Source organism: Lactuca saligna, chromosome 9, assembly GCF_052625555.1.
Source record: "Lactuca saligna cultivar CGN05327 chromosome 9, ASM5262555v1, whole genome shotgun sequence".
Lineage (NCBI taxonomy): Eukaryota > Viridiplantae > Streptophyta > Magnoliopsida > Asterales > Asteraceae > Lactuca > Lactuca saligna.
The window spans coordinates 182,777,096-182,803,200 of record NC_136425.1 but is presented as its reverse complement, the minus strand read 5'-3'; the positions used below and the strand labels follow the sequence as shown (position 1 = coordinate 182,803,200).

General features: G+C 32.8%; 2 protein-coding genes across 2 annotated transcripts; both read left to right on the top strand.

The window, feature by feature from the left end:
* The first annotated feature begins 5,407 nt into the window (after positions 1-5,407).
* Positions 5,408-11,216, top strand: LOC145017014 (uncharacterized). Its single transcript, XM_078975129.1, has 11 exons — positions 5,408-6,049; positions 6,314-6,901; positions 7,285-7,369; positions 7,697-8,167; positions 8,316-8,683; positions 8,783-8,896; positions 9,159-9,211; positions 9,268-9,403; positions 9,450-9,698; positions 10,878-11,078; positions 11,199-11,216. The coding sequence occupies exons 1-11, from the start codon at positions 5,408-5,410 to the stop codon at positions 11,214-11,216; spliced, it is 2,925 nt and encodes a 974-aa protein (XP_078831255.1).
* Positions 11,217-16,614: 5,398 nt separating this feature from the next.
* LOC145017013 (uncharacterized) lies at positions 16,615-17,808 on the top strand. The gene has a single exon (XM_078975128.1). It carries the CDS (start codon positions 16,615-16,617, stop codon positions 17,806-17,808), a length of 1,194 nt encoding a protein of 397 aa, XP_078831254.1.
* Positions 17,809-26,105: the final 8,297 nt, after the last annotated feature.

Genomic DNA, 26,105 nt, shown 5'->3' with positions numbered 1-26,105 from the left:
AGCATCAACATAGAATGTTGGTGAGTTCAGAAGCATGTTTGTAGGAAAAACTTTGTAATATCGTCTCTTATAATAAGTTGTAAAACTCCATAAAATCCAATTTTTTCTACAAAAGTAGTTTGTGAGTCTCGTTCCAAAATCGTGTATAATTGCATGCATGTCCTTTATTATCCTTTGTTTGTATTTGGAAAGAGTGTATCCCCAGAAAATCCTATATTTTATGTATATAAAGGTGTTTTGGTCTTAAAACCCTAAGACCATGAAGAAAATGAATAGTGTGCAGACAATAGTATATAGTTTCATTTCTTTTAATAAAAATAACGAAGTAAAGCTTCCAGTAAACCAAAATAGTGTTGTTAATCCCTATGTGAATCGTTATAACCATACTAATATAACGGAGTGTCTGTCTTGATGTTCTTCAGGCGTCGGTTTCTGAGAAGATATTTGTTACCCTAGACTGGCATGTCAAGATGTAATGAGCAGCTCAGGTGTCGGGTGTTAACCCCGTATAGATCTATACACAAACTCCTGTTCTCCCTCCATGAGACTTTGGTTATAACTAACATGACTTACTGCGTACACTAGGTATGTACGACTAAAGGAGAGTCTCATAAGAGCCTTAACAAATTTACATAAACTATGACTTCTCTTTCTTGTAAAACGACTTGAGTGTATCTAGTGTAATTGAAAATATTTATATCATCAAGTATATAAGTACATGAAAGTTATCAAGTGTGGGTGTTTTCAATATGTTACAACATTTAAACTTACATCTAAACCCAAGTATAAGCACTTTTAGTATGTTAAAACAGTTTTCTGGTTTTTAACTTTTCTATTCCTGTTTTTAGAAAAATTATAAAAAATCATCGTAAGCCAAAATTTGGATCCGTAAAGTCTAAGAGTTTGGAAGATTAGTCTACTTTGTTCATAATTTTTTATTATAATTTTTAATGGCCTCAAACTAGTGTGAAAATGTTCATCTTCACAGACTGGTCAGAAATCATTCCTGAAATGATAGGCGGTTTTGTAAAAATCATCAAAAATTGTAGAAAAATCGTATGAACGTGTGCAAATAGTATTTAAAAATTTATAAACCTGATCTAGTTGCATCTTAAATAGTTTTGAAAAATATTAAGTTCGAAGTGGTCAAAATAGTCCGTGAATAGACCTTAACTCTTCTATTGAAAGATGATGGTTAAGTTTTTTTTTTTTTTTTTTGAAATTGTAGCTTGTATTTTTCTCCTAAATTTTGAATAAAACATGATAAAAATCTTATTACACCAATTCTAGTTCTATTTTCAACACACAATCAATATGTATAATATTATCCAAAGGTTAAACACATAACATATAGGTACATGCAAGAGTAAATTACACGAATGGTCCCTATGGTTTGGGGTAATTTGCGTGCTTGGTCCCTAACTTATTTTTTTAACTCGGAAGGTTCCTATGGTTTGTTTTTGTTACGCATTTGGTCCCTACTGTTTATTTTTGTTACGCGTTTGGTCCCTATCTTATCTAAAAAGACTATTATTTAAAGAGGAAAAAATGATGGGGGTAGGTGAGGTAAGGTGAGGGGTGGGATTAGGGGTGTGTTTATTTAGATAAATTAAAAAAAATCAAGGGCATAATAGTCTTTTTAGGTAAGATAGGGACCAACTGCGTAACAAAAACAAACAGTAGGGACCTTCCGAGTTAAAAAAATAAGTTAGGGATCAAACGCGTAAATTACCCTACACCATAGGGACCATTCGTGTAATTTACTCTACATGCAAATATCCAACAATTAAACAAGAGTTGACTTGTATCCTCCCCCCGAAAACATGAAAATACGAAATATATAGGGGTATGAAGCTTACCTTGAGTGGATTTATGCATTGTTTGAGGAGATGGTGTGAAGATTTCCAACTTGGACAATGCCTTGCTTGGACGAAACCCGGAGGTCTGCTTGAAAACCGACTCTACGGGGCAGAGTTTCTGAACCGAAAAGCTCTTTTTATCTGAGGCTTATGGCGTTGCGGGGCTTTCTTCTAGTGCTAGGGAGGTTCCCTAGGCTTTGGGGTGGATTAGAGTGGCTAGAGAGAGAGTAGAGAGAGAAAGAGAGGTTGGAAAGGTGTGAAAAATGAGTTGCATTCGCAGCCCTTTTATAGCTGTGTGAGGCCTCGGTATGTTGGGCGTACCTCGGACTTAAGTGGGGCATAAGGGGCATGTGTTGATTCCTTGATGGTGCATCGTGGCTTATCTCAGACCGCAGAAAAAGTCAGACTGCGGAGCATACCACCTTCGTACGCGGGACTCAAATCGACCTTTCCCAAAGCCCAAATATGTCCTTGACCCAATAACTGACTCCTCAGGACCCACTAAGGCTTAAAAGCTAAAGATTCCAAAGTTTGGCCCAAAATTCATGAAGTCCAAACTCAACGAGTACGCAGGATGTACTCCTCAGTACACTAAGCGTATAAGTTGTATGGCTTGTACGTTGCGCGTACTAGCTTGTACGCCCAGCGTACTACCATGTTAAGCCATATTCCTCAAAAGTGCTTAATCCTTCAAGACCTTACGTCCAAATTACAAATCTGATTCCAATAACATGTCTTGACTCATAAAGTCGGTTACTTGGTGGCTTGCAACCCACCGAATGAGCCCAAACTTGGAATATAATAACTAACTTTCATGGAAACGACCCAAACTCATGCATGATCACAAAACGACCTTAAAAATCAAAAATTTACTGCTTATGGGACTCATATATCACTAAGGGTGGCAACCCTAATCCTAGAAACAAATTTGAGTCATAAAGATCCAGTATTGGAACTAAAAAGATCCAAAACATCACTACACTAGATCTAAGCATACTTGAGGAAAGTTGTGAACTTTATACCTCCAAAGAATCCCAAATGATGATGCTATCCTGGATCTATGAGCTCAAGATACTCAAGTTCCTCTTCACTAGCTTCTCCTTTCTTCTTTCAAGATTTTAAACTCCAAAATAAGCTTCACAAGGCCAAACACACATAAAATTAAGAAAAGGGAGGCTTCTAGGGTTTCTGAGGTTGAGGGGTTGGTAAGGAGGCCAGGGTTTACGTAATAATGTTGTATTTATATGACTTAAACCCTAAAAATTTAGGGTTTGGATTTTACTTGTGTACACTGTCCCCCGCATCCAATGAAGCTCTACGCCCTGGGTACGCCAAGCTTACGCCCAGCGTACATCTTCGGGTAGCCCAATCCTATCGGCCCACTTGCTTAAGCCCACTCAATAATCCATTACTTATTCCATGGTCCAAACAAATAAATTGAAATCTTTTTAAAATAAATATTACCTCAAATGATGGGCTTTACAAATGGCCAACCTTTGTCAACTTCCAGTTTCTTTAGCATAGGTAAACATTCTACCGAATTGAATTATGGTTGTTTTTGTTGGAAATTTTTATCTAAATTGTCATGTTCAAATCATGTGTTTGCCTAACTTTTTGCATTTAATCTTGAATTGTACTTCAATTTTTTTGTAGTTTATGGATCTGAATTTGATTTTTTTGGTTTATCTTGGTAAGAGTGTTTTCATGTTTGTTTGTTGTTCGGATCATTCTATTTGAGAATGATAAAATTTTGATATATTTTAGAGAATCGATGGATTAATTAAAAAATGTTGACTATAGGAGTTGAAATGATACTCTACATGGTTGCATGATTAGTTTGTAATATTTCGTAAAAAAAACTTAAAGAGCATGATTAACATGTTGCTCATGTTTATAACAAAGTGCCTTGATTTTTTTGTGTTTATACTTTACAAGAGAATCTAAGTTTTTTGGTCTGTGTGTCATCTAACAGCTAAGTACAACCAAAAAAGTATTTTTTTCATTTATAAAAAAGTACATTGCAATAAATTGTGTATATTTACCTTTTAATCCAATAATAGTACTCACGTTTTTTATTGTTACAAACAATAGCAACAACTTTTCGTATCAGCCAACAACAACACCATACTTATATTTTTATGTGATTGTGTCTGTATGTTTGTGTCGTATGTGATTGCATGTATATGTGGGTGTGGGTGTGTGTGTCTATATGAATTTGATTGTATATTTGTATGTGGTTGTGGCAGGAGAGTTGGTTGTCACATGGGAGGAGGAGAGGGGTATCAGGTATGTTGGGCATTTTGAAGAAGATAGTTAATCGGTATGCATGTGACTGTATGGTTAACTGTGATAGGGGAACAAATCTATTGAAAATATGATGTTATTTTTACAATCTCATATTTATTATAAGGTAGTTTATTATAAAGGATGTATTGTGTAAAGATTGTATTCTGTAAGGGTGTTAAGTGTATGTAGGCTATTATAGAAACACGCGGGTTGTAATCTGGGTCGAGTTGGTTCAGGTTATATCCATATTCTTGGATCCAAAATATAAATAAAGAGAGAGAAGGTGTTGGGACTCATTCGTCCAGTCTAAGTGATCAGATCTAGGGTTTTCTCTCTTAAGGGTTCTTTGATGTTAGATAGTTGTCTGCATCTATTTTGTGTATTCGTCTATAAGAGTTTTGTAACTAGTTCTTTATCAACTTGTATTGTTTAGAAGTTGCTTAGGTTGAGTGACAGATTGAGAGTTTTTTTGTAGTGAGTTTTGAGTTGTAAGTAACTTGAAAACCACCTGTTTCTTGATCCTAAATTGATATGAGAAATGGTGATGTTGGGAAATTTGTCTTGTGAGTTTTTTAACATGGTATCAGAGTTGTAAGGCTCGTGTTCTTTGATCCTGACGGTTGCTTCTTGGTTGTTCGTCATCTGGTGTTTCTGCGCTTAACGATCTGTGAAAGGTATATCTTCCTTTTCATTTTGTTTTTTTGTTCGTGTGATTGAACAAGTTCAGTTTAGGGGTTTTGTCTTGTATTTCCCTAAAAACTTTAATCTTGTTATTGAGATCCTGGTACTGCAAGATTTTTTGTTTAATCTTTCAGGTGTGATGTGAATCTAGTTCTGACTGAGCATTACTGTGTTGAAGATTAAACTCTGCAACATGATCGACCAATCCCTATTAATCTGAAATAATCCTCTTGGGGTCAGGTTTCATCACTGATAAACCCTTGTAAGAAACGGATTCGGGGAGTCAATCTCGACAATCTCGGTTGACTATTGTATTGTGAGGGTTTCTTGTTCCTTTCTTTCTCCTTTTCTAGCTGTATATGTGGGAGATCCTGATGTTTTGAGTACATCAGTTAATTGTTGATTGTTTCTTGAAGTTGTTCTATTTTTTTTACACTGTGTTGATTGTCTTGGGCCCCGACATACTGTGGTGACCATCTGGACTTTAAGTCAACACGAGTGTTATTTGTTTGTTGAATTCTTGTTCTATTCTTGATCTGGATTGTTATTTGATTTCTTTGGTTTGTCTTCTGTGATTTACTATGGCTAATGAAACTCCTGGAGGGAGTGATGTTCCTAAGGAAATTCATGTTGACTTTGATGATCCTTTATATGTCCATCCTTCTAATAATACTATAACCTCTATTATAACAGTTAAACTGACTGGTAATGAGAATTATCGGTTGTGGCGTAGTGCTATGTCTAGAGGTCTTAAGGCTAGGAATAAATTGGGCTTTGTGGATGGTTCCATTACTCTTGAGAATACCGAGAAAACTAAAGCTTCTAAATGGGAACGTGTAAATGTTGTTGTTTGTAATTGGATTCTAGGGTCAATTTCTGAAACTATATATGATAGTCATGCGTATTCAGATAAAGCTAAAGATATTTGGGATGAATTATTTGAAACATATAATAAAGTTGATGGGCCAGTAATTTTTAATATTCATCAACATATTAACACTTTAAAGCAAAATGGTTCTTCTCTTTCTGATTATTACAATAAACTTGATTCTCTGTGGAAGGAGTTTGATGGTTTAACTAGTTTAACTGAATGTGTGTGTGCGGCAGCTACAAAACTTATTGATCATTCTAAATTGATGAAGTTAATGCAATTTCTTAGTGGTCTTAATGATGTTTATAATCAAGTTAAGAGTCACATTCTTTTGATGGAGCCTTTACCCAATGTTAAATCTACCTTTTCTATTCTTTCTAGAGAATAATCTCTTCAAAAGAATGGGTCTCTTGGGTCTACAGTTTCTTCAAAACCACAAGTCTCGGTGTTTAATAGTAAAGTAAATGATTTTAACAGGGGACAAAATCAAGTTAGGTCTAAGAATCAAGGTTTACAATGCAAACATTACAATCTTAAAGGTCACACAATAGAAAGATGTTATAAACTAATTGGTTATCCAAAGGATTTTAAATTTACAAATGATAATAATAATCAGAACAAATCTTTTTCTGTGAATTCTTCTTCTGTTGGGTCTAACAATAGCAAGTCTGTTCCTTCTGAGTCTGGTCTTGGAAGTGATGCTCATTTTCTCACTGGTGAACAATATTCTAAGATTCTTCGTCTCATTAGTGAGAATTATGCTTGTGATGATGTGTCTGCTACTGCAAATATGGCAGGTATATCTGTGTTTCAATGTTGTAATTCTTTTGTTAGTTTAAATGATTCTCAAAGCTGGATTGTTGACTCAGAAGCCAATCAACATATGATAGCTTCTGAGTCACAACTTAGAGATGATGTGGATGTGTCTAAGCTTAATCTTTCTGCTAAACATCCTAATGATTCCTCGGCTATTATAAATAAAATAGGGAATCTTCAATTGTCCTCACATCTTACTTTATTTTATGTTTTTGTTGTTCCTGATTTTAATGTTAATCTTTTGTCTGTCCATAAACTTTGTAAGGATAGTGGTTGTGAGGTTGTTTTTTCTGAGCATACTTGTAAAATCCAGGATTCACTGTCACAGGAGATGGTGGAGAATGGAAGGAATCTGGGGGATTATACTATCTTGATTATGTTCCCTCAGGTATTTCAAAAAATATTTTGTCTAAGTGTTGTGTCTCTAAACTAACTTGGCATAGTAAACTTGGTCATCCAACAGACCAAGCTTTGACATCTTTAAAAAATGTTCTAAAACTTGGAAATGAATCTCTTCCTCCTTGTGATGTTTGTCACAAATCAAAACAGACCAGAGAGTCCTTTCCACATAGTCAACATACTTCGACTAAGTTAGGTGAATTGGTTCACATAGATGTCTGGGTTCCTTATAGACTTGCTTCTGTTGAGGGGTTTAAGTATTTCTTGACTATTGTGGATGATTTTACTAGGGCCACTTGGGTTTTTCTTTTGAAATCTAAGATTCAGGTTTTTGATTGTTTTAAGTCCTTTGTTAATATTCTTCTAAATCAGTTTAGTGTTAATGTTAAAATTGTACGTTTAGACAATGGTACTAAGTTTGTTAATAATCAAATGAAGTTTTTTTGTTTTGAAAAGGGTATAATACATTAAACATCATGTGATTATACTCCACAACAAAATGGTGTTGTGGAGAGAAAGCATAGGCATATTCTCAATGTAGCTCGATCTCTTTTATTTCAATCAAGAGTTCCTACTAAATATTGGGGAGATGTTGTTTTGACTTCTGTTTTTCTAATAAATAGAATGCCTACCTCTGTTTTAAATGGTCAATCACCTTATGAACTTGTTTTTCAAAGAATTCATGGTTTTGATTATTTAAGGGTTTTTGGTTGTCTATGTTTTACTATTAAGCCAAATGTTTCTGATAAGTTGTCTAAACGTGGTGAAAAATGTTTTTTTTTAGGATATTGTTCTGATAAAAAGGCTTATAAGCTTCTTAGTTTGGATACTAATTCTTCTTTTGTATCCAGGGATGTGAAATTCTATGAATTTGTTTTTCCATACAAGTTGAAATCAACTTCTGTTGATAAGGTTTCAAACAATTTTGGCCCTAATGATCTCTTTTCCTATGATAAATTTGATAATAATAAATATATAAATGATTATATTAATCTTGATGAGCTGAGAGTAGAGTCCCCGTTGGATGGTCCTAATGCAGCCATTGGTGTGGATGATGTTGATTTTAGTAATTCTATCAACCCTAGTGGCGAGGCAACTGTGCCTCCTACTGGTTCATCTGTTCCTTCTTCTTCGAGTATATCTGAGGAAAATAGTCAGTCTGCCTTAACCCCTTCTATGGATCAGTCTATAGGTGTCTCTAGGTCTAGGCGTGAGTCTCATATGCCTGTTAAGTTTGCTGATTATGTTGTTGAAGGTAAATATAAATATGGTATATATTTACCTTGATTCTGTTAACTATTCTTTTCTTGATTCTGAAACTAAATGATTTGTTTCTAATCTAAATAAAACTGTTGAACCTAAGAATTATAATGAAACCTTTTCTGATCCAAATTGGATTAAAGCTATGAATGATGAAATGGAAGCACTTCATGGAAATAATACATGGGAAATAACTAATTTACTTAAAAACAGAAAACCAATTGGATGTAAATGGGCCTATAAGATTAAATACAAGTCAAATGGTGAAATTGAGAGATATAAAGCTCGTTTAGTTGCTAAAGGTTATAATCAAAGAGAGGGGATTGATTTTGAAGAGACTTTCTCTCCTGTTGCAAAAATTGTAACAGTTCGTATTGTTATTTCTCTTTCAGTTCATCATTCTTGGCCTTTATATCAGTTAGATATTAACAATGCTTTTTTATATGGTGATCTTACTGAAGATGTTTATATGTCACTTCCACCTGGTTACTATTCTAGTAATGATACTAGAGTATGTAAACTTACTAAATCTTTGTATGGACTAAAGCAAGCTCCTAGGAAATGGAATGAAAAACTTTGTGCTTCATTGTTTATGTTTGGTTTTCGACAGATTATAAGTGATTATTCATTGTTTATTAGGAAAGTTGAAGGTTCAATAACTGTTTTATTAGTATATGTTGATGATATTATTTTAACTGGAAATAGTGAAATAGAGTTACAAAAGGTGAAGTCTTTTACGAATAGTCAATTTTTAATCAAAGATCTTGGAACTCTTAAATATTTTTTAGGGATTGAAGTAGTTAAATTTGACAATGGTTTGTGTTTAAACCAAAGGAATTATTGTCTTGAGTTGTTACATGAATATGGTATGCTTGGTTGTAAACCTGTGAACACACCTTTGGAAACAAATTTTGTTATATATTCTGATAATCATGATGGAAAAAATGAATTGTTGGAAAATAAAACTGAATTTCAAAAATTGATAGGTAAACTTATCTATCTTACAGTTACAAGGCCTGACATTTCTTATGCAGTTCAGGTTCTTAGTCAATATATGCATAGTCCTAGAAAATCACATTTAAATATTGCTTTCAGGTTGTTAAGGTATTTAAAAAATAGTCCTGGAAAAGGAGTTGCTTTAACTAGGTCTAGTGTGTTGGAATTGAAAGGTTATGTGGATGCAGATTGGGCTAAGTGTTTAGCCACAAGAAGATCTGTATTTGGGTATATGGTATATCTTAATAATTGTCTTATTTCTTGGAAAAGTAAAAAAGCAGTCTACTGTTTCTAGTTCTTCCATTGAATCAGAATATAGGGCTCTTGGTTCTATCACATGTGAAATAATTTGGATCTTAAAAATTCTGTTTAAACTTGAAGCTAAAAATCTTATCCCTGCTTCTGTTTTTTGTGATAATAGTTCCATAATTAAGTTGGCTCTTAATCATGTGTTTCATGAAAGGACAAAACATTTTGAGATTGATCTGCATTTTGTTAGAGAAAAAATTTCTAGTGGTGTTTTAAAATTGGTAAAAACTGATTCTCTTGAACAAAATGTTGATATACTCACAAAATCTTTAAGTGTGAAGCAGCATGATTTTTATCTAATAAAATGGGTCTTATTGATGTTTTTAGAAAATAAATATTTCGATTGAGGGGGAATGTTGAAAATATGATGTTATTTTTACAATCTCATATTTATTATAAGGTAGTTTATTATAAAGGATGTATTGTGTAAAGATTGTATTATGTAAGGGTGTTAAGTGTATGCAGGCTATTATAGAAACACACGGGTTGTAATCTGGGTCGAGTTGGTTCGGGTTATATCCATATTCTTGGATCCAGAGTATAAATAAAGAGAGAGAAGGTGTTGGGACTCATTCGTCCAGTCGAAGTGATCAGATCTAGGGTTTTCTCTCTTAAGGGTTCTTTGATGTTAGATAGTTGTTTGCATCTATTTTGTGTATTCGTCTATAAGAGTTTTGTAACTAGTTCTTTATAAATTTGTATTGTTTAGAAGTTGCTTAGGTTGAGTGACGGATTGAGAGTTTTTTTGTAGTGAGTTTTGAGTTGTAATTAACTTGAAAACCACCTGTTTCTTGATGCTAAATTGATATGAGAAATGGTGATGTTGGGAAATTTGTCTTGTGAGTTTTTTAACAAGATCTCTCACAATGTTGATAGGCTGAATAAATGTTGTAATCGGTTGTTGTTGTGGTTTTCTCACAGTTTTTACGATAATGAAAAACTTGCCCTTGGGTGCAATTCTTATTCTACTTGGGCCCCATCATATAACTTTTTATATTTAGAAACATTTTCCCTTGACTCTTCAATTCTTTTTTTACACGTGTTCCACTCAGCGTAAACTCACTAAAATCAACATGTGAATGTTTAAATTCAGAATCATCCTTTTTACTACAATAAAAGTTTCACTGGATGCTTTTTTGTTGTTGTTGGATAGACCATGAAGTGGATTTAGATTCAGATGTTGGATCTCTTAATGGAGTATATTGATCACTTACTAGGTTTCAATGTTGAGTAGTTTTGGTGATGTTTAAAATCTTTTGCCCTTGTTGTGGATCTTATTTTGGTGTTTGGTCCTCTTATTTTAGATGTTTATACATTTATCAACCTGTCCACCGGACATGTATGACACTAGTTAATATACGTTATTAATAGTTATTATTTTTTATTTAAAACAAAAACAGAAACGTTGGAATATTCGTCATGAAAAATGCAAAGCTTATGTGCTTATGACTTGCAACCACAAGTGCAGATCATACAAGAAGAGGCTTGAAAAGATTTTCTTGTCCAATAAGAATGATCGAAATCCACTTAAAGCCTACTCATATCTGGAGAAGACTACATTAAAAAAATTGAAGGATAGGATATCATCAAAGGAATTTCGGGTTTGTAGGATATAATGTCTCTTGATAATAATAATAATAATAATAATAATAATAATAATAATAATAATAATAATAATAATAATAATAATAATAATAATAATAATAATCATTGTGTTGCAGTTTTATATTTGTGGTTGATTCTTTTATTGGTAGGTTATAAGTGAGAAAGCAAATACGAGTTCAATATTACGAATCCAACCCGAGTAGACCCATATGGTTATCCAGCCAACAAACCTAGGTGGGAACAAAAGAAGGCATCAAGTGAGCTGTCGTCACAGTCGTATGAGATAAAAAGCGAGCGTTAATTAGATTACATCTTGGGTATAAGATCTAAAAATGAGTCACGGTCCCAAATAGTACCACCTAACATGGAACCCATAGTAAAGAAGGTTGTAAGATTGTTCTTGATTTTTTTTTAAGATTTTTTTTTATCATTTTTGTCCAAGTAATTGTTTTGACTATTATGTTGTTTGCATTAACAGATAGATGTATGAAAAGAAAAATCTAAAGGTGATTTGTTGTCGGGTCCCGGAGAGGATTTGTTGACTATGGCGATAGGATCGGAGCACCCTGTTCGCACTAGAGTGTGGGGCATGACATTGGCTTAAGAAAGGGGATGCATGGACTTGACAAAATAAAGAGGAAAGCCCGTGACTAAGAAGTTGTTAGTAAGATGAGGTAACATGCACGTGCATGTAGATCAACATATGACCCAATTGGTAGAGTTAAGAACAAAATTTGTGATGCAAGATTCTTGGAACCAAGTTCCGAATAATGTATGCTTTGGTGTTCAAAACAATAGTTCTGGCTCGATGCCACATTGGATGCTTTAGATATGATAAAGGTAGTTCTTTATTATAGCATGAACCTTTAACAACTAATAAAATCCACAACTCAATGATTCCGTTTATTTATTTTTATCACTAATTCTAGTTGATTACATAAATATATTATAATTATGTGGTACAAGTTGGGAAAAGAGTAATCAAATTCACTTGTTTTGGCCAAAACAAAGTATGAAAATAGATATACAATTGAGTTAGAGCTGATGACTAATCATAGTCTTCTATAATGTCCAAGTGTTTCAAAAAAAAGTTACAAAATATTCCCTCGTATGTGTTATGTATGTGTTGTACAGAGAAAACAATAAAATAGATTAATGGAACTTGTGTAAAAATTACAGAATGGTCCCTATGTTGCAGCAATTACAGAAATAGTCTATGTATGTTCTTTTATAGAAATGGTCCCTGTAAGAAAAAATTACAAAAATGGTCCCTAAATTTACAAAAGAAGGCACTATGCAGAAAAAATTACAAAAAAAGGTACCTCTAAGAAATAATTCTCGATGTCGCTCCTTGTGGCAGGAAAATGCAATATAACTGTTTCTTGTGTATTATAAAAATGCAGAATTGGTCCTTATGTTATACAAATATATAATAATTGTCCATGTGTGATAGAAAATATACTAAAATAGTTCCAAACTTTTGTATTTAGCATATCTGTTTTAATTTAGCATATTTTTCTTTTTTAATGTGTTAAGTTTATGTTTTTTGAATTTCTTGATATCATATTATTTTGAACTTTGCTGTCAAATTATGTTTTATGTTAAATTTTCTGACATATTGACACATGAAATACACTACATGTTATATGATTACAGACTATTACTCATTGTGATTTGGTGTTACCTTATGATGATATGAACCAAAAATGTGCCAGAGGGATGGTCTTTCCTTATAATGATGGGTTAATTCACTCACTTCCTCTACACGAAAATCACTTGAAGGTTATGATAGACAACATAAATGAAAGATATAAAGGTATTCTTGTTCCTATGATGACAGATGAATTTGGTATCCTAGAAAATGCAGTTGGCACTATAATTTAATGGTCGTGGATCACAATTGTTCTTAGTAAGGTACATATCCATTATCCTTTAATTTATTTATCTACCATATATACATTTTCTGAAAATTGGAGACTTCCCTATATGCCCCTATTAAACATCAAAACATTATATTTAGGCTGACAAATAAAATATTTTGATGTTTAAGAAAGGCATATACGATGTTCTCACTAACTAAAATGACTTATTAATAAGAACAACAAAGAAAGGCGCAATCACAACAACAAATTTCGGCCACAAGTGCGCGGCTATCAACCGTAAAAGTTGTTATGGAAGAAAACATGTCTAACCAAAAGATCAACAAACCAAGGCCAATAGAATCACTTCGTGACCTTTTGAAGACCAACCTAGTGGTTCACTTGGTAGCTGATGTTGGACATCTAGTAGAAGTCGAGACATTTGATTTTTTAGTTACATATGAAGATTATTATCATTTGTTGAAAAAACAAACAGGTGATTTGTCCATCATAACAACTTGGTAGATGTAAGCACATTCATATTTCACTATTATTTATTTCCATAATATTTGTTTTTTGGCTGCTCATAAGATATTACTTGATTGCAAATGTTTTATAATATTGTTTGTAGCCTTCTACACTTAATGGTTCAGAAACATCTTAACAAATGTTCTTTCCTAAACCCATATAAGATTCTTGGGAAAACCTGTCAGGAAACTCTGATTGATGTCGTCAATTATCTCGTTGATGCGATGTGTCTTCATCATGGAAAATCATTTCTTATCGCACCATACCTGCAAAAGTACCATACGTTGCTATCTATATTAATAATTATTTGTTTTTTTTTGTTTTTTTACACTAAAATTTCAAAACAATACTACTATGCATTGGTCCTGTTGGTGATTTGTCCTTCAAATCACATTGTATACATTTTGGATTCTCTAAAGAAGCCTATGCAAAATCCTGTTGATAACTACAACTTGCTCAATCTTCTAGAAATGTAATAAATTTCTTAATATGGCATTAAAATAATATTCTTTCTATAAGTTTGATAAAACTCTACTACTTGTTTTTTTAAGGCTTTTGAGAGGTATGAAATGAATACATCAATTCCAGTTGTATGAAAGCTCACTGAGGTAATTTATCTTATTATTTACCCACTAGTTAAATGTAGTATCATTTGTCTGATTTATGTTTACCTTGTATCACAGTTTTAGTGCAACCAAGCCGGCATATTGTAACGTGAGCTGAGTGGGCATTATGTAATGAATTGGATCTTTGATTTTAGGTATGTTATGTTAATTTTTTAATAGTTATGGACTAATTATATATATATATATATATATATATATATATATATATATATATATATATATATATATATATATATAAATGGGGATGGCCATAGCCCCCCTCGCCCTATACAAGCTACGTCCATGATTGGTGTGTTTTGTATTTAAGTGAGGATGGAGAATAGCTGAAACACTTGATTATTAGACAATCCCCCTACATGGGAAAACAATTTCTTTTTTGAATTTTTTTATGTTAGTTTTATGTAGTATGAAATGAACAAATCAAGGAGTTTTTAGCAGCACTTAAGGATGTTTTTATTATTGACTATAATGATTGGTTATTTAACATGTTTATATTAATATAATTTGTTCATCAATGCATAACTTTTGTTTTTTTTTTAATGTGTGTTTTGGATGCATAGTGTGTGCTTTTTATCACCTGTTTTCTTTATATTATGGTTATTTGAATGGAACCGATACATATTTAATCATTATATGACCCGGTTTGGTGATTGAAATCGAGCTCTTATATCCTTATATGAACCGATTTTGTATGGTAGGATCGTGTTAAATCTTCATATAAGATCCATTTTTGTGCATTATGTTCCCCTTATATGTGCCGGTTGTGTTCTTTTGTGGTAGGTAGGAGTCGGTTTTAAATTGGGGTTCTATTTCTTTTTTCATATAGGACTCGTTTGCTTTAAGACCCGGTTCAAAACTGGGTTATTTAACTGATTAAATCGGGTCTTATAAACAGTACTAGATCGGTCAAGTAGAGAGTATCTTAGTCTAGACATGGATTGAGTAAATTATAAAGAAATAAATTTTGAAAAATTTATATGTAGCAAATATCTTGAAGTTGAATATCAACTAGTAAAGAGGTAGCGGCTACGCCGCTTTTGGGGAAATCTGGGAAAAATCGGCAAACTTTAAAAGATATGTGCTGGAATTGTAAATCACCACAAATATGGGAGAAAGTCAACAGCACCTAAAACTAGATTTCAAAAGTGTATAACCAAAAAAATGGACACTGCTCACAAAAATTCAAAAATGTTATGTCAATAATGTTAAAGTTGCCAAAGTTGAGAAAAATATGGTGACAAAATTCAAAAGGAGATTTTTTTTTATGTCAAAATATAAAAGGTTTTAGTACAAGGACGAAAAGTGTCAAATTCATAAAAGATTTGTGACAAAAACATCAAAATTTAAAACTTTTAACTGTAAGGACTAAAAGTGTCAAACTCACTAAATTTTTGTGGCAAAAACCAAAAAGCAGACAAATTTAATGAAAACGCAAAAATATAAAAGTTTTGAATTTAAGAGCAAAAGTGTTAAATGCACCAAAGATTTATGGTAAAAACCTAAAGGCTAAAAAGATACTATCAAAATCTGGATATCGACACAAAATACCTAAATATAGTTGAGGGACCATTTTGGCCAAAAAATCCACCAATTTACTATTGCCAAGAATTATTTCCATATATATATATATATATATATATATATATATATATATATATATATATATATATATATATATATATATATATATATACTAGTAGGCTACCCGTTCGATGCAGCGGACGTCGAATAATTTCATTCCGGAGATTAGTAAATTTTTCCTGAACAACGATTAATTTGCCCTCGATGTATTACAGGCTGTATCGACTGTTCGTTTTTTTCGTACCGGGCCTCATCTTTTATTATGATGGGCAATCTAAAGAAAAGTTTCAAACTTTTAGAAAAGATTCAATTAATTTTTTTTAAGAAAAAAATATTATTATTTTGAGAAAATCACATAATCTGTTGTTTATTGTTCAAATATGAAAAATAACTTTTTTCGTTAAAGTGGGTTAAAGTGGGTAAAGTATTAAATAATCACGATTATAAATTAGAACGAAAAATAGTTTTTTCCCTAATTTGTTTTGTTTCAAAAACTTATTTCTAGAATATATTCTAATGTATAATCAATTTACTTTCGACAGGCAACACATAATAGTAAACATGCATTGTTGTTTTAGTTTTAAAATAAAAATGTGTTTTTAGTTTTAAAATATACTTAAAATGAGGGTAATACAAAGAGAAAACTGCAATAAAGTCCCTATGTATTGCCGTATAATCGATGTAGCCCCTATATTTTTTTTTTTTGCAATTTAGTCCTAAATACTTGTAAACGTAATCAAAACGGGAAATTTAATGGGTTAGCCGGTATCCCACCGGTACTATGCGCATGTGGCACCTTACGTGTACAAGTGACTTTTACCCTTCCATTTCTACTGCATTCGACGTCTGGTAGATCGATTGAGAGAAAAATTAGGGTTTTTACAGAGTGATACACGAAGGAAGTTGGGTTTTACTGAGAGAAACGAAGGTAAAACCCAATGGCTGTCGAATCAGAGGTTCACCATGAGTCATCTGAAGAATACGACTCTGAAGAATACAAAGATGATGAAGAGGTGCTCGATACTAAGCACATAGATGTGGAAATGGAAGAAGTTGATTTCAAGACACAAGGTAAAGAGAGATGCAAGGATGCTTTCCTTAACTTCAGTTCTGATTATGAAGATAATGAAGCTGATGAAGAAAATGACTTAGTTGATGAAGATGAAGAAGGGTTTGGTTCAGAAGAGGAAATCGATGACACTGCAGGGGCTAATGATCTTGATTTGGGAGATGCGGTTGGTGCAGGCTTCCCCATTCACGACCCATCAGTTAAGTGGAATAAGATGAAGCCCCTTCTTGGTGAAAGGTATGAATCACCACATCAGTTGCAACAATGTCTCACTAATTATGCTATTAAGTCAGGGTATAACATTAAATTTGCGAAGTATGACACTGTGAGATTAACTGCCAAATGTGGTTCTAAGATGAAGTCTCAACCCTGCCCATTCAGAGTTCATGCTTCCTGGATGACTCAAGAAAGGTCTTTTCAGATTAAAACCTTAGTCGATGAGCACAAATGTGTTAGAAATTTCAATATTTCAAATTTACTGAGTCCCAGATGGCTAGCAAGACACTTTTTGAAGGAGTTGATAATGAAACCTAACTTGAAGTGTAAGGAGATGCAATCAATAATTAGGACCAAATTTCATTGTGGTGTGTCTTGGTCTAAGGCTTACAGAACAAGGTGTAGAGCAATGACCATTATAGATGGTAAACTCACAGAACATTATGCTAGGGTGTGGGACTATTGTCATGAGTTACTAAGGTCAAATCCTAGTAGCACTGTCCAAGTTGGTGTCACTGTAAATCCATATCAAACAACATACTTTCACAGGATGTATTTGTGTTTTAAAGCAATCAAGGAAGGTTGGAAAATAAGGTGTCATAGGGTAATTGGTCTAGATGGATCTTTCTTGAAAGGGACATGTAAAGGAGAATTACTCACAGCAATAGGGAGGGATGCAAACAACCAAGTTTATTCAATTGCTTGGGCAGTTGTTGACATTGAAAACAAAGCTAATTGGAAATGGTTTCTGGAACTGCTCACAGAGGATCTTAATCTACTAGATGGAGGAGGGTTTACTGTAATTTCTGATCAACATAAGTTTTGTAATTTCTTAGCATATTTTTGATTTTTCCTTAACATCATCTTATATGTTTATGTATTCATTAAATTGTAGGGATTGCTTGAAGCAACCAAGGAAGTCCTACCAAATGTGGAGCATATATAGTGTGCAAGACACATATATGCTAACTTTAGGAAGACCTATTCTGGAGTGGAGTTCAAGAATATGTTTTGGGCAGCTTCCTTATCAACTGTAGAGAGTGAATTTATGAGGAAAACGGATGATATAAAAGAGGTTAATCCAAATGCTTATGAACATTTGATTGCAAGACATCCTCACACATGGTGCAGGGCATTTTTTAGGACTGATGTAGCATGTGAAGCAGTTGAAAATGGCATAGCAGAGTGATTCAACGCCATCATATTGGATGCTAGAAAGAAACCCCTTCTAGCAATGTTTGAAGAAATTAGGTTGTACATGATGGATAGGTTCTACCATATGTTACAAAAGGCAGAAAAGTGGGAATCAGTGGTTTGTCCAGCTGCTATCAAGAAAATGAACAAGTTTGGAGAGGATTTGAGGTTTGTCTTAGCATTTTTATTGTTCCTTGTTATCATTATTCTAATTTCATTGTTATGATTTCATTTAGTAATGCTATTGTAGGAATTGGAATGTGAATCCATGTGGACCATCTATTTTTGAAGCCAGGAATGGATTAGAAGGGTACGTGGTTAACTTATAAAGCAGAGTGTGCAGCTGTAAGCTTTGGGATATCTCAGGAATTCCATGTGTACATGCACAGAGTGCAATACTATTCACTAGACAAGATCCTGTTCATTTCATAAGTGAGTGGTTTAATGTGGACAGGTTCAAGGCCATATATGCAAACAATATACTGCCTGTGAATGGTAGAAATTTATGGCTTAGAACATCATACATAAAGCCTCTACCCCCTTTAGCTAGAAGAATGCCAGGGAGACCAACTCTGAAAAGAAAGAGGCATGTCACTGAATCTCAAGATAAATACTCCCAAAACAAGATGAAGGTTACTGGAATATGAAGGACAGTCCAATGCAAAAATTGTCTTAAAAGGGGTCATAACAAGGCATCCTGTAAGAATCCCAAGGTCACACCAGAACCCAAACCCAAGAAAAAAATGGGTAGACCAAGATTGGATCCTGATATCAGTCATTGGACTAGAGGTGGTGTAAGAGGTGGTGTCAGAGGTAGTAGAGGTGGTGTAATGGGTAGTAGAGGTGGTAGAGGGGGTAATAGAGGTGGTGCAGTGGGTAACATAGGTGGTGTAGTGGCTAACAAAGGTGGTAGGGGTAGTAAGAGAGGTGGTAAGGGTAGTAAAAGAGGTGGTAGGGGCAGTAAGACATCTGTTAGAGTTGAAGGTGGTGGAGGTGCTGAAGTTGAAGGTGATACAATTGAAAATGAGGATGACACTATTCTTGAAAAATATTTAGTCCATTTATGGAAGTCAATGCAAGATTTGAAACAATCAGGGTATTCAATTGAAGAAATTAAAAATTCACTTAGTCTGACAGATTCACGTATGAAACAACTTAATGATTACAATGACACTATTGAACAAGTTCTTCCTATGTCTAGGGTAAACCCTCTATATTACCTTAATGTTTACATTCATTTATGTTATTAATTTCTTGATGTTTTATAGGAAGAGGAGTATCCACCTCAGACTGAGACACAAGATGGGGGTGAAGAAATTATCCCTGAGACACAACCAGAAAGTGAAGAAGAAGAAGGCATTAATGACACCCAGGAATTACCAGTACACCTTAGGATTGTGAAAAGAAGAAGGCCCTCTCAGAGGATTGTTAAAAACAAGCTGAAGAAGATGGGATGTGTTGGGACTTCTGCAAGTTCAGCATTGGATTTGGATTAGGGTGTTAGGGTGTTAAGGGTAGTAAGGGTATTTTGGTACATCTTTTGTGAATGCTATTTTTGTGAATCTTTTGTGAATGCTACTTTTGTACATCTTTTGTGAATGCCCTTAAATTACTGATAGCCATATTTTGTACATCTTTTGTAAACACATTGAAACATTGTGAATGCCCTTAACATGGTTGGTAATGACATAATGGAGTTTGTTGTTTAATTATTTTAGCCACAAGTGTGCATACTTCATTGGTTTGTTGTCAATGGTGATCATTCTAGCCCCAAATTCAACACCAATTGTTAAATCATGGTTATATTTCACAAGTGTACACCATTTATGCAAACCATAATAACATATTGCCATTTCATTAACCAAAATATTACATGATCCACAAGAACATTTATCTATTACAGTAAACCCTCCTCCATCTATTACATCATGATAACAAACCAAAAGACTACATCATCCCTACCATACCATAATACCTTACAACATACACTAAACTAAGCATACATCATCCCTACAATGAAACAAACGAAACAAACCATCATCCACTTGCAGAATCCAAATTCATTACCAGGCACATGTGTATTCTCACGCGTTGTAATTTGATTATCAGGTTCAAGAGCATTCACAGGGGAAATAGGGACATCAACATTCATAGGGGCAATAGGGCCATCAATAGGTATTTCACCTTCATTAACAGGGTTATTGAAAGAAATAGCTACACCCCCATTAGCAACAGCTCCTAATTCATATATTCTTTCTTTATACCACTTATTCAATAGTGGTGGGTCAATCCAACGAAAATACCCACATTCCTTCTCTTCATCCTACATAACATAGCAAGATGCATGTTTTTAACACAGAAAAATGGGAATTTTAGAGGATTAGAAGAATTTGGGTGAGATTTGAAGATTCTATACCATGTAATTTGGGCAACCAAAAAACCTCCGACCTGAATTCTTTCGAGTCCATGATGTCCACATACCAACCATATCTCCACAATAGCACATTCTGATGTTGGTGTTTGACGAACTCGACATCGATTTCATGTTTCCAATTTGCCCTAATCGATCGCTCATTTGACTGGAGAATGAAGAAGACGAGCTCGATTCAATGATTTAGCCCTCTATAATGGCACGTAGGATGTTATTTAACATGATGACTTCCAGGTAAGCTGTCACATCAGTTAGATACCGGCTAACCCATTAAATATCCGGTTTTGATTACGTTTACAGGTATTTAGGACTAAATTGCAATATATATATATATATATATATATATATATATATATATATATATATATATATATATATATATATATATATATATATTGTGACATCCCCAAAATCACGGCCAGAAAAGACCGGTTTTGTTTATACTTTATTTCAAAATCAGAGTTATTTTTTAATAAAAAGGGTTGCGGAATTTGTCCCAAAACAATAATATGATAAAGATTTATCAAAAGCATTTCCATAGAAATGTATTTCATTAAAAGACTCGGGATGTCATGTTCGTACAGATCAAAAGTATAAACAGTACAATATAAGCCTTACTACATTATTTCATATCTACAGGCCTATATCCGTAATCCCTCGTCCAAAACATCACACCTATGCTCATGCGCCACTACCTGTAATGCATAAAACTGAGTGGGTCAGGCTTGGGAGCCTGGTGAGCACATAGGGTTTTCAACCCACAATAAATAAGTTTATTAATTTCATCAATCAACAATAACCCGATTACCCGTTCCCGTTATCCTCACTTTACGTCCCTAAACACCTATCATAAGGGACCTAGCCTAAGGATCATCATCGGGACGGACACTACTGCTAAGGGGATTCCTTAGCAATAAATGTCCTAATAGGCAACCATGTGGGGGATGGAGTACACCGGTGAACACATCGTTCACAACACCTACAGGTTGCGAACCTGCTAGTGTTCCACTGGACTGTCTAGAAGAGTCAGTGGTCGTCATCTATACTCCGCTAGATGACTGGATCAACAACAACAACATCGAGGCCTCTCATCATTTTATCACACATCACCTATTACATCTACCCATGTTTTACCCCAACATTTTCGTAGATATAAAATACATATACAGTTTAAATCATTGAAAACATGTATAACAACGTTCATCTAGCATAGATAGCAAGTATTCAGATAATATGCACACATAGCACGTAATTTATATAAAATACTTCATATCTATGTGTAAGTTGAAGGTAACTATGCACTCACCGGAAAAGGTGGTGATTCCGAACTCAGACAGCGCTTCGCTTCTTAAAAAGAATTTTTCTTCGACGAAACCTAGTATTATTACCACTAGAGTTTAGTTTATTATTCGTCGAGACTAATTAATAGTCTAGCTATCATTATTATTATTATATAAGCGTCAAAAAAATACTTATATAACCCATAATAATAGCCCAAGTATTTATTATAAGTTCCTAATAACGTTACTATAATTAAATAAAAGTTATATTAAAAATAGCGTAGGCGTAGCTCACTTACAACGGGTTTTATAGAAAACCGGGCTTTGCTTGGAGCAGCGTTCCCGAGCCGAAAAGCTCTTCTTCTCAGAGCCTTCGAGCACTCCGGGGCTTCCGCCTCGTGCTAGGGAGGTTCCCTAGGCTTTTCGGGGGATTTCGGGGCTAGAGAGAGGTTCTAGAGAGAGAGAGAGAGTAAAGAGAAGAAAGAATGGGAAAGGTGTGAAGAAAATGAGGGTGGGAGAGGTGGTATTTATAGGGTGAAATGTGGCTGAACTTGGTGCCACATGTCACCATCTGGTGGCAAGCCTTGGGGAGAAAGCAATGGCCAAGATTGTGCCACATCACCCATTTTCGCACAGCACACTTTCGACTTCTAAAATCCGTAACTTTCACATACGACCTCCGTTTTTGACGTTCTTTATATCCACGCGTAGGTAATAATAAGATCTACAACTTTCATTTTGACACCGTCAGCTAATTCTCGACCGATCTTAAATTTAACAGTACAAGGAGATTATATTGTTAAACGTCTGCGTAAAATTAATAACTTCTACATACGGACTCTGTTTTTTGTCTGTCTTTTTACCGTTGATTTCCTATTAATGAGATCTTCAACTCTCATTTACGTTGCGTAAGCCAAAAACCGCTCGAACTAAAATTCGAGTTTCAGGCCGTGCACTGCTAAGCCGAATCTTAGAAAAATCATAACTTCTTCATACGAAGTCAGATTTGGGCGTTCTTTTTATCGATGTTCTTAGTTTAACACATTCTACGACTTTTGTTTAGATTGCTAAGGCTAAAAAGTCTTCTATCGTAAATTCACTATTTACGTCTCCCGGTGTCGTGCCGGTTTAGCCGTAAAACTTCGGCGGGCCATAACTTCTTCGTTATAGCTCGGATTTGGGCATTCTTTATATGTACGGAAACCTTGAGACATATTCTACAACTTTATGTAGAGATATCGGGATTATCTCACACTTTAATTTTGACGCTCATTTTTATTCTTTATTAATTATACATTTATAATTAAATAATAAACACATAAACACACATAATTCACATAATACTCAAATATTTCATATTTATTACTTCAAAAAGAGTTACAATAGTTGACCTAGACTATTACATTGACAAAAATGCTTAGCCCTGAAAACCCGGGCGTTATATATATATATATATATATATATATATATATATATATATATATATATATATAGGAGCTAAATCGATTATACGAGCAATACATAGGGACTTTATTGTACTTTTCCCTAATACAAATAGTTGAAATAATAGGTCGATAGATGGTAAATTTCATGTTTGATGATTTGTTACCTTTGTACTATTGTAATCCAAATTCAAATACAAATTGTGTAGTTGGTTATTGAGTTAATATTAGATATACGTTATTATTTTGATTTAAAAGTAAAAATATGTTATGGTTTCATTTTTTAAATGTCAATAAGTTATTTTTGTGAGATGAAAGAAAATTGTATGTTTTCATTTAAAAATATAAATAATTTACTTTTAAGTTTCTGTTAAAAAATAATATTTTTTGGGTTAGCCAAATAACTTATATAATAAACTATAATACAAGCATATTTATTTTTGTAAGTTTCTTTTAAAATAATCTATTATCTTAGTCTAATTTAAAAATAAATAATGATGATTACAGATTAGTAGGTAGAACTCAAATACTTATATGTTGAGTGTTTGATTTAAAAAGTTATCTTACCCACATAAAATCTAGAAGATTGACATGTATATATGATGACATTAAAATTTTTTAACTAAAAGTTTGATAATTGTTTTAAGTTAAAATAAATAAAATTGTTAAGACCGGATAACAAATAAAATTCTTAAATACTTATAATAAACGAAATAGTAAAGACGGGAGGATGTGGTTTAAGGCTATGTTTGGTATATATAAAAGTTTGATAATTGTTTTAGGTTAAAATAAATAAAATTGTTAAGACCGTATAACAAATAAAATTCTTAAATACTTATAATAAACAAAATAGTAAAAACGGGAGGATGTGGTTTAAGGCTATATTTGGTGTGTGTGTGTGTATATATATATATATATATATATATATATATATATATATATATATATATATATATATATATATATATATATATATATATATATGTTTAAAGTTGTTAATTTTTTAGGATGTTAAAATTCTAAATTAGAAATTTTTTTATTTCATTATTTTATTACCAAAAGATAACTGTGTTAGATTTTTGGATAAAAATAGTACTTCAAAATCATTTATATTTTATTTAGAAAGATTGAAAAATCTAAAACTCTCATCCAAAAAAGTTATTAACCCATTATTTAAATATGAAAGATAATAAAAAATATGTACAAAGTTATATACATTTAATCACTTCTTTTCTTTGTACATATCATTTTTTTAGAAAACTCACTTATTGTTTTTCAATTGTACTAATTTTTCAAGTGTTATATTTTTGTGGTTTATTAATTTTTAGTAAATTTTGCAAAACAAAACCCATTAAAACAACGTAATAATATATCTAGAGATTCAAAAAACTTTAAAATATCTTGCAATAATATTATGTTATTTTAACTTATACTTTATATAACATTTTTTTATGTTAGTATATTTATTTAGAGATAAATTTCTTTCTAATCATCCTAAACTCTTGTTTTTATAAAAATTAATTATTTATAAATTTAGATATTACCTTATGCATAATTGATTTCATTTTTTAAGATGAAAAGACGTTTTTTTTGCTATATTAATCCAAAAGTTATATAATTAAACATAAGCTAAATGTAAAATGAAAAATAATATTAAATATAAAAATTCATTTTTTTGAATGAAAAGACGTACAGTATTTAACTTATAAGCCTTTCACTCTTCTTTTTCCTGTAAACCACGATATAGCCACAATTCTTTTTACAAATCTAAAGGATTTTTTTTTTTTTTTTTTTTTTTGAAAACTTTTACAATACCCAAAGCTCTTTGTACCTATCACAACAGTTATGATATCACTCTATTACCCATTTCAATGTTTATAAAATGGGTTTTGCTAAATTGACACCATTTAGACACCCTATAAATATTTTTAGGGGGTGTTTTGATTAGATTTTTAGCTTATTGCTTATAGTTTATTTGTGGTGGGAATAAACAATAAGCAATAAGCATGGGGATGAATGGTTATTAAAATTAGCTTATTTAGCCAAATAAGTTGGATTTTATCCAAACACTTAAATTAAATTAGCTTATTGTGGAAATAAGCAATAAACACTTTTTTTTTTCCTATCCAAACACCCCCTTATTAAAAGTCAACCTATAATAAACTATTTACATTTTACTTTTTCAAAAAACAATGCAAATTTAAACAATAAAAAAACCTTAAAAATCAAATAGGTGTCCAAATAAAAAATTAGAGTGTCTTTTCAGCCAACCTCATTTAAAATCATACTTCTTATCTTCTTGGTTTGTCCTCTCTATCTAGAATCTCCTCACTATCTTCTTCATTAACAACGACCGTGTAGATCAACCTCATCCTTACCTTTACTTACAGCTAACCCATTCACCAACAATGGAGTTGCTCATGACATTCTCCCTCTCTCTTTCTTCAACGCCACCTTCATTTTCAAACACGGGTAGGATAAAAAAATTTCAAATCTTTATGTGGAGATTTGTTTGTGTGTGTGTTTTACAGAAAGAGACCAAGGCCACGAGGAGGATTAAAAATTTCAAATCTTTATGTGTGTGTTTTAAAGATCTAGATGTATGTAAAACTGCTTATATGTATAAATTTGTGTATTTATGTTTAATATATTTTCTATTTTGATGTTCTAAGAGTTTTATATTTCATATTTACAGATCTGAATCTGCAAATTTTTCACAAAAAGACACAAAGCTAGATATCTTATAATCTGTTGTAGATATTTGTAGGTCTTAGTTATTCAAAGTCTGTGGATATAT